The sequence below is a fragment of the Semicossyphus pulcher genome, unplaced genomic scaffold (genome assembly GCF_022749685.1).
Source record: "Semicossyphus pulcher isolate SPU_LCO1_2020_fin unplaced genomic scaffold, fSemPul1.0.p SCAF_21, whole genome shotgun sequence".
In the NCBI taxonomy this organism is placed as follows: Eukaryota; Metazoa; Chordata; class Actinopteri; order Labriformes; family Labridae; genus Semicossyphus; species Semicossyphus pulcher.
Genome location: NW_027211695.1, coordinates 21,669,730 through 21,678,316, shown reverse-complemented (window position 1 = coordinate 21,678,316; position 8,587 = coordinate 21,669,730). Strand labels below are relative to the sequence as shown.

Sequence of the window (8,587 nt, the reverse complement as noted above, 5' to 3'; positions counted from 1 at the left end):
TGCATGGAGAGACGCGAGGAAACCAAGGCTGCTTCCCAAGTCTCTTAAATTGCATCCATGCTTCCTTCACTTGCGTCGTTCACTTGCGTCTTAGTCCCTCCCACCAGAGATGCATGGAGAGACGCGAGTAAACCAAGAGAGGAGAGAGGAAACGAGGGAATGTTTTTTAAGAGACATGAGACGTCCTTCGATGAAGCGTCACGTGCTGCGACGTCCGTTTGTGATGATCGCGTCAGCTGATCACCGCTGGATCAGCTGTCAGTCTGCTTTAACAGCTGTTTGTGTCTGCACACAGGTGCTCTGTATTAATTCTAATGAAACACACAGTATCAGTGTTTCCTCTCTGTATCCTGTTACCTGTGTACCAAACACCTGCACATGAAGAACAGGCTGCAGTCTGTGTTCCTGCTGCAGAGCCAGACGGACATTTCCTACAGCACTGTGTCTTTATATTATTTGTTCATTATAAACATTTTTGATCACTGATCATCTGATCAGAATTCATTATTTAATAAGCCCAAATACTGTCTGTTCATGAACTATGAAAATGATTGATTAGGCTCAAAGTTTCAGGATAAATAGAAATCACGTCACGCTGATCAAACCCGACCTCACTGATGATCACGCTCACACGTAAAAAGTGTTACCTGCTGACAGAGAGACTCTCCTGCTCCCTCTGAATTCATTCATTCATCTGTAATAAAAGTTAGCAGGGAAATAACTGATCATGACGAGAGGTATTTTTTTAGATTAAATTTAATAGAAATGAATCTGTTTTTGCTGCTTTTGATTTTTAGATGATTTTTACTCAGATGTTGACTCAGAAAACAAATCAAATCTTCAGTTATTCAGTGCATTTTATATATTTTAGGACAAGTTATGATCAATATTTCGTTCTAAACGATCTCAGCTTGTCAAATACCAACTCATTATAGGGACGTTGTTTATAGTCGGTTTCAAGGCGCCCTGTAAAGTCTGTTTTAAGGTCCGCTTCTTCCTCTCTGCGATATGAAACTCCGGCGATGTTGTGAAGTTTCACATGAGTCCGATCTGCTGCAGCGTCCAATCACTAACTGATATCTAATAAGGGGGCGTGTCGGCCAGTAAAAGACTTCCGTGGAGGCTGCTCTCGTGTATCCTCCCTTATCGCTCCTCGGAACTCCCTCCTCGCTCCTCGCTCCTCTGAGCAGCGATAAGAGCTTTGAGACGGTCCTCAATATGGCGGCTCCGGAACTACTTCCGGTTCGGGCGAGGAGCGAGGAGCTATCAAATAAGAGACTTGGGAAGCAGCCTTACTGTGCCTGTGGTTAAAAGCTGTAACGGTAATAAGCTGAACATTTACCCTGTCCTGTTTTTTTCTTTTTATTGTAATTGGCACAAGGCTGTCATCATCTCATCTCATTAGCAAACACTGTTTTGACTGTCAACGATGCTAAAGCTAACGGTTAGCTATGTAAATCTGTACTGAGTAACATTGTTATGTTAGACCTATGCAACGTCAATTACATTTCGTTTTCATTCGTGTGTATGCACAATAAGGCTATCTGGTGAACAACATATCAGAGTGTCGTGCATTATGGGACTATTACAGTATGAAAAGAAATCAGGAGATAAGGATTTCTTCAAGAGAAAGACATCCAAGATAGCAGAGCCAGAGCAGGGTCAGAGCAGTGAGTCAGCTGTACACATAGGCATGTAAAGTCCTGAGAGTTCCAGTTTGTTCTCATGTTTGAACTTACTCATTTGGATCGACTGTAACATACCACTTAGTTTACTTAGGAAAGGCTGATTTAATTATCATTCTAATGACAACATATGTGTTAGATGTCAGATGAAGGTTCAGATGAAGTCAGATGAAGGTTCCTGTGATGATGGCCTCTTACCTCTCACATACACAGCAGGGTATGTATGCTTTACCTTTTTTTTTTAACATTACAGTATCCACTTTTATTTGGATCAGTATATTAATAACACTGGTGTTTAAAAGCTAAATGTGACAATTTGAAATAAAATTAATCTGATAAAATCTCTGTATTGCTTCAGGTGAGTCCAGTGCTGACAATGCAGAGGTTCCTGCAGGCCATGCACAGGGGGACAGTGGTGTGGCAGCCCCTTTTGGCCGGCCCGGACCTATTGGTATGTCTTAACAATTAATTTAAGTCAAATCAGTGATTTAAATGACACTTAAAGGTTCTGATTCCCATACATTTGTCGCTTGCAGATATTTACTTACAGTCAAGAGCAGCCGGACCCACTCAACCCCGGTTAAAGATGTATCCAAAAACCATGCAAGGGAAGAAGAGGAGGTCGTTCAATCCATCGTGGTACAACATGTTTTCATGGCTTGAGTACTCACCAATGAAAGACTCAGCTTACTGCTATGCATACAGACAGTTCTCTTTGCCGAGCACGTCAGAATCCGTTTTCACATTGGAAAAAAGCAAGGTATAAAGATGCTGGCTTTAAGTTGCATGAAAAATCTGATTCTCACATTACTGCTATGTTAGCTTGGAGTGAACACAAGAGGGCTGCACTTACAGATGCTTCTGTATTAAACATGATCAACAAAGAGTACAAAAAGAAAGTTGAAGAGAATGGCAGTTACATTAAAACTGTTGCAGATGTACTGCTATTGACAGCCACACAAAATACGGCACAAAGAGGTCACTGTGAGTCTGAGCAATCTGACAACAAAGGGAATTTCTTAGAAATTCTTGAAATGATTGCTAAACACAATCCCGTGGTAGCCAAAAAAATGAAAGCAAAAGGCAATGCAAAATACATAAGCAATACCATACAAAACGAAATTCTGCAGTGCTTAGCAAGTATGGTGCAGGACTCCACTGTGAAAGAAGTGAAAGAGAGTGAGGTATTCTACATCATCGCTGATGAAACCAAAGATCTGCAAAAAAAGGAGCAGCTGTCATTAGTACTTCGATTTTATTACATTGGGGCTGTTCATGAAAGCTTCCTTGAATTCCAGCATGCACAAAATCTACGAAGGAAGGAAGGAAGGAACTGTCAAAACAGATTAGGTGTCTTGAATGGTAATACTAGAGTAACCAACACTGTAGCACATGTAAAGTTTATAATTTATTTGGTTAAATAATTTGTCCAAAGAGGCTGATCTATTTTAAATATGTTTGCACTTTATAGGCGGAGAGTGACTGTGTTTTTTAATGTGCATTGTTTTCTGTGACAAGTTTTGTCAAGTTAATGTTTTGCCCTAACAGGCTAATTTATTGTAATTTTGTTGGCACTTTATACAGAATGTGCATTGTCTTTTTTGTATGTATATCATACTTTCATACTTTGGAAGGTTGTTTTGTGTTTTTCAAGAATAAAGTATGGAAGTTTTCAATTTGTTTTATTTACGTTTGTATGTTGCTATTTCCTGAATGTTGTGACTAGTAGGTCTATTCTTGCTTGCAGTGTTAGTAAGTGAAGTAGATATGGGAAGTGGAGACAAAAATGATAAATTAATATGCTATGACGACAAGTTTGGGTGGGTGTGTATTTTCTTGTGCGTGTGTGCGTGCATATGTTTGTGCGCAGGCGCTCCTGCTCACACTTCATGACACCACTGCACAAGTCAGTGCCCCACTGGTGCCACCCCTATCAAAAATGTCTGGACCCGCCCCTGCTCTCCATGTGTCCAGATCTCCATACCTCCAGCACCCAGCTCCAGGACCTCAACCTCTGCAACCCAGCCAGCCTCTGACTCTGATCTCTGGAACCTCTGAACCCACAACCCTGCTCTCGACACCCAGGACCTCTTCATTCAGACAGAGCAATATTACCTTTTAAAGATAAGAATTAGTTACAATAAACTCTGTTCAACTTAACTCTGAGACTCTGTTGGTGTCTGTATTGTGGTCCCAATCTGTACTCGCTATAACACATGCTTTCTTAAGTCTGGAAAAAACTGCATCTCTCTAGCACCACTACTGCTTCAGTCCTAATATTATTCTGTCTAGTTTATTGTATTTTACCTTAAACCAACTGAAGCTCCTGTGATATTTTGTAATTTGATAACTTGCTCAGCACTATTTTCTATGATATAATTAGTTAGTTGAGCTCACAGTGGTGCATAATGGAGACAGTTTGATATATTGTGAGATTAGACACACACACACACATATATATATATATATATACTGTATATCACATTTTAATGCATTAGCCTAATTTAGATTATTATTACTTTATTTCTAATGTCGATTCAAAGCTTTAGAATTTCCAAGCAAATACTGACGTGATTGTTTGCGATCAAAGCAGCATATTTAGCCGATACATTTCTGCCACCCCATTAATAATTCTCTGGATCCGCCCCCTGACGTCGTCGATTCACTAATTACTTTACTGACCGAACTACTCATTATTCAATCTATTAATTTATGCTTCTATATGTATTTTATTTTTTATGGCTGAAGCTCTTTTTAAACAACCTGAAACATTAATTACAGCTCAGTACGACTGTCTTCTTCCACTTCATTTACACATTCAGAAGGAGAACGTAGCAGTTTGGGGGCGCTGTTTCAGCACACGCCCTTTATACAGAGGCTGCAGCCCTCGTCGCACTGATTGCAGGTTCGACTCCCGGTCAGCTGATCATTTGGTGCATGTCGTCCCCCACTCTCTCCTCACAGCATTTTCTGTCTGTCTTCAGCTGTCTTATCAACTAAAGGCAAAAAAACCCCAAAAATAATCTTTTAAAAAAAAGGAGAATGTAGCATTTCTATCATAACACTTTAGAGTTGATTGAAGCGATGTTTTATTCATTATTGATATATTTATTTTTTCTTTACATGCACGAAACCTCATCACTGCCACTACTGAAATTCTGAAATCTTTCATTCTCCCCCGATCCTGTAACTGTGATATTATTAAATCTATTTAATATATAAAGATTATTTTAATGAAAGGGTTTCAGTAATATTTCTTTAAGTTTAATGTTTGCTTTCATTCTTCGTCTTATTAAACGACTATCATAGTGTAAATGAATTCTCTGGAGGATTTCTGGACCAGCAGATGGCAGTCTTTATCTGAACAGGCCACTTCCTCTCAAGACAAAGTATTTGGATGAACTCATGGTGCTTTAAACGTCTTTATATGCAGCCGGTCACTTTGACCCAACTGCTGGGTTGTACAATTTCCTGCTTCAACCGGATCATTCTGGATCCTTCTCTCTCACAGAGGCTGAGACACAGGCTGGACAGGATGAAATGATAGGTTGATATTAATATTTTATCTTTATTTTAATAAGTTGTGGTGAACAGCATGATCTTTAACTCAGAGAACTGGATAGTAAGAAAGTTAACATGCTAGTTAGCCAGTTTTCCCTCCATAATCCTAGCTGCTATAGGCTATGTCTCCTTTGGTTCCCCTCTCAGCTCTGCTCTCTCTGCCTTCATCTCTGTTGCAGTTTAAAATGAATGTCCCTCAGGGCAGTAAAACTAAAAAATACTGCCTCAGAAATATTAATTATTTTATGTTCATTATTTTTATTTGACTGCTAATACAACACTCTGTTTTATGTAGGTCAAACCAGCTGATCTATCTGCAAGACAAGCCTTCAGCCCACCACAGAGCGGAGAGGAGTGATATGTATTGCTTTGAGAAACTTTGAATCATATGATTTTGAGCTGGGGCAAACTGTTAGTTATTTTAACAACATGAAGTGTAAGAATGTATGTATAATGTGTAAAATGGCAATAAATGCACATTAACAGAGACCTTTTGTTTCCCGTGTTTTCCTGTAATTTTATATAAACGACAAACATGATTATTACAAAATAATATAATAATATTTATATATAGTACCAATAAGATAATTGTAGTAATAGCAATGTTAATAACTAAAATAATATTATTTTTTTAAAAAGCTGGGAATGAGAAAAAAAATAAGCCAGCATATTGGTTGTTTAATCCAGGAATAGAGGAACTTTCACCCCCTGATTGGATCTGTTAAACAACCCAGAAGTTGGGTTAAAACACACAACCCAGCACTTGGGTCAAACCAACCCAGCATGTGTTCTGTCCCATAGTGACCCAGGGGTTAAAGTTGGGTTATTTTTTAACCCAGCAGTTTTTAAGCAGTCTTAGGGCCCAATCAGACACAACGCGTTTTAGCAGCTGGGGGCTTTTTTGTCATTGTTGTCGAAGCTTTTTGCGTGCTGCTTTTGGGTTGCGGAAACGCTCCGAGCGCCTCAAGTTTAAAAAACTTCAACTCAAAGCAGAAAAGCAGCTGACGTCATGGCCGTTTTTTCCTCATTGTCCAATCATATGAATGGAGAGGCGGGCCTTCTGTGTGGATGACGACATCTGGTTGATTTCCATGGAGATGCTGACGTTAAAACAAACATAACTTACCGCAAACAGATGCTCAGCCACTCGGCAGGACCAATGGACTCCCTGTAGTTGGTGGTCATTTTTGTGATGCTGGGCCCGACTCATCCTAAAATAAACACGGAACCGGTTATCATCCAGGCGAAGCTCTTGGGCTAGCTGGTGGTACTCGCCGTGTTCTTTCCTCTTTCTGAGGGTCTCATGTACCCACAAGGACCTCTGTTTCACCGTGAGCAGCCTATCATCCTCCATCAAAGCCAGAGCAAGTGCCCTCCGCCTGTATATATTTTTTACTGAAGACCCTCTGTCAAAATCCTTGCTTGGGCTGTATTAACTCTCAGATGTACGTCGCTTTGGCCAAAAGCATCTGCTAAATTAAATTGTAATAAATTAAAATAAATAAAAGCCCCCAACTAAGATAATTGTAATAATATTGTAGATAAGACATGTTAAAAAAAAACAGCACGCTTAAATGCTTTCTTGAACAAATTCCTTTTGCAAAGTGATTTAAAATATGTCCCTGATTCAGCAAGCTGCAGATCCCCTGACAGGGAGTTCAAGAGCTGAGGGGCACAGGCGGCAAATGTCTGGTCATCTAAAGTCCGCAGAGCCCTGCCCTGGACTCAGTTGTAGCATGTATGTACAGAACAACAGGGGCCAAGGATGGAGTCTTGGGGAACACCACAGGTCAGAGAGGCCGCTGAAGAGGAGACATTTGCCATGACTACTGATAAAGTCATGTTTAATAAATATGATTCTTTAAAAGAGGCATGATCAAGGCTCTATTTCTTAATAAGTGGGTGCACTACAGCATGTCTAAGGAGAAGGAAACAGAGCCAGCTATTTACAATAATTACAATAATAGGACCAATACTCTGAGAATTCAGCCTGGCATCAAATTTGTTGGGCTCGATTCAGGCTTTTATTCGGCCTTTGCATCCTTTAAAGCAGTGGTTCTCAACTGGTCTAGCCTCAGGACCCGCCACCACCTCCTTAATGACAAATAATTAATTAAAATTAATTAGCAGCCTTTTTTCCACAGGACTAAACAAAAAAAGTGCAACATAAATGCAACAACTGTCGGGCTCATCAAGTTTCAAGAATGTAAATGTAACTGTAGCTGGGATTACCCAATCAGTGGACACACGGAGTGTGAATAAACTACACGTCTACTGCATGCATGTCATAGGAAACCCCTGCCCTTCCAAATAAAAGCGCAGCATAGACTTTTTGCTTTCAAGCACACATTCGCGACCCACTGAAAACAGCTCCATGACCCACTTTTGGGTCCCGACCCACCACTTGAGAACCATGGCTTTAAAGTGCTCAGTCAAAAGGCTTCATTTCTACGTGAGGCAGAAAGGTTGCAATGACAAAAGGCTCTACGTGTGGCATGGACAATCAGGAGTGTCATTTCCATTATGTGGTTTTAAAAAAAAGGATAGGAATGACTCACAGATCACTGTGGTGGTTTCTGTTAGTTGGCTATGAGAAGGGTAACTACACAGATTTAATGGGGTTATGACATGTAAGTGTATGTAAGACAATATGAGAGCCCTGATGCTTTCACTTTCACAGGGGCTTATTGTTTTCTTAGTGTGCTTTTCTAGACAAAAATGAGAAAGAAAGCTTTCTTATATTGTGCGATGTAGCATAGGGCCACTAAAAACTAGGTGTAGCTCTGTCACAACAAAAAGTACAAAATGTGAAAAACACCGCCCTCACATGACTGACAATGATCAGGTTGGGTGTGCCACTGATGTAGATGCAAAGATTTGACTACTGGGAAAATGCTGATCTGGGTTGTTCACTGGGCAAACTGTATACAGAAGATTACCTACCAGCCAAAAATATCTAACTGTTCTGGCTTTACAGGTTTGAACACTCCTTACTACAGACGTCATTAATCCTAAGAAGCTATTTTTATAGTGTTTTCATGCGTGCATTAGACGAGTGGTGTACAGGAGTGCAATTTTAATACTGTACCACCAGACTAATACTTTCATGCATACATGCTGGACATACAGTCTACCCTGCACTCCCTGATCCCAAACCCCATTGCCCCCAAACACACCTAACTGAGATAGTTTACTAGTCAGCTAATAAATTCAGAGCACCACACCTACAAGTTTACAACCTGTGTTTTACACCTTCCAGGCCATCCCGGTCTCACATCAGTTTGTGAGAAAGTCACAAAAACACATATTTAAACCCTGTGCATGGACACAAATTGTCTCTT

General features: G+C 40.2%; 1 protein-coding gene across 3 annotated transcripts; it reads left to right on the top strand.

Moving 5' to 3' along the window:
• Nucleotides 1-1,205: 1,205 nt before the first annotated feature.
• LOC138601039 (uncharacterized) lies at nucleotides 1,206-3,845 on the top strand. 3 transcript variants are annotated; one of them, XM_069672612.1, is made up of 5 exons: nucleotides 1,206-1,322; nucleotides 1,825-1,902; nucleotides 2,044-2,136; nucleotides 2,222-2,324; nucleotides 3,556-3,845. In XM_069672612.1, the coding sequence occupies exons 2-5, from the start codon at nucleotides 1,854-1,856 to the stop codon at nucleotides 3,719-3,721; spliced, it is 411 nt and encodes a 136-aa protein (XP_069528713.1). In that variant the 5' UTR covers nucleotides 1,206-1,322; nucleotides 1,825-1,853; the 3' UTR covers nucleotides 3,722-3,845. The 3 variants fall into 3 exon arrangements, with proteins under 3 accessions (XP_069528713.1, XP_069528712.1, XP_069528711.1); XM_069672611.1 differs by having other exon boundaries at nucleotides 2,222-2,445; nucleotides 3,597-3,845; XM_069672610.1 differs by having other exon boundaries at nucleotides 2,222-2,445.
• The last annotated feature ends 4,742 nt before the right edge of the window (nucleotides 3,846-8,587 follow it).

Coding starts and splice junctions, on each gene's coding strand:
- LOC138601039 (XM_069672610.1), top strand. CDS start 1,854: ATGAAGGTTCCTGTGATGATGGCCTCTTACCTCTCACATACACAGCAG. Junction 1,903..2,043: donor CCTCTCACATACACAGCAGG/GTATGTATGCTT, acceptor GTATTGCTTCAG/GTGAGTCCAGTGCTGACAAT. Junction 2,137..2,221: donor TGGCCGGCCCGGACCTATTG/GTATGTCTTAAC, acceptor TGTCGCTTGCAG/ATATTTACTTACAGTCAAGA.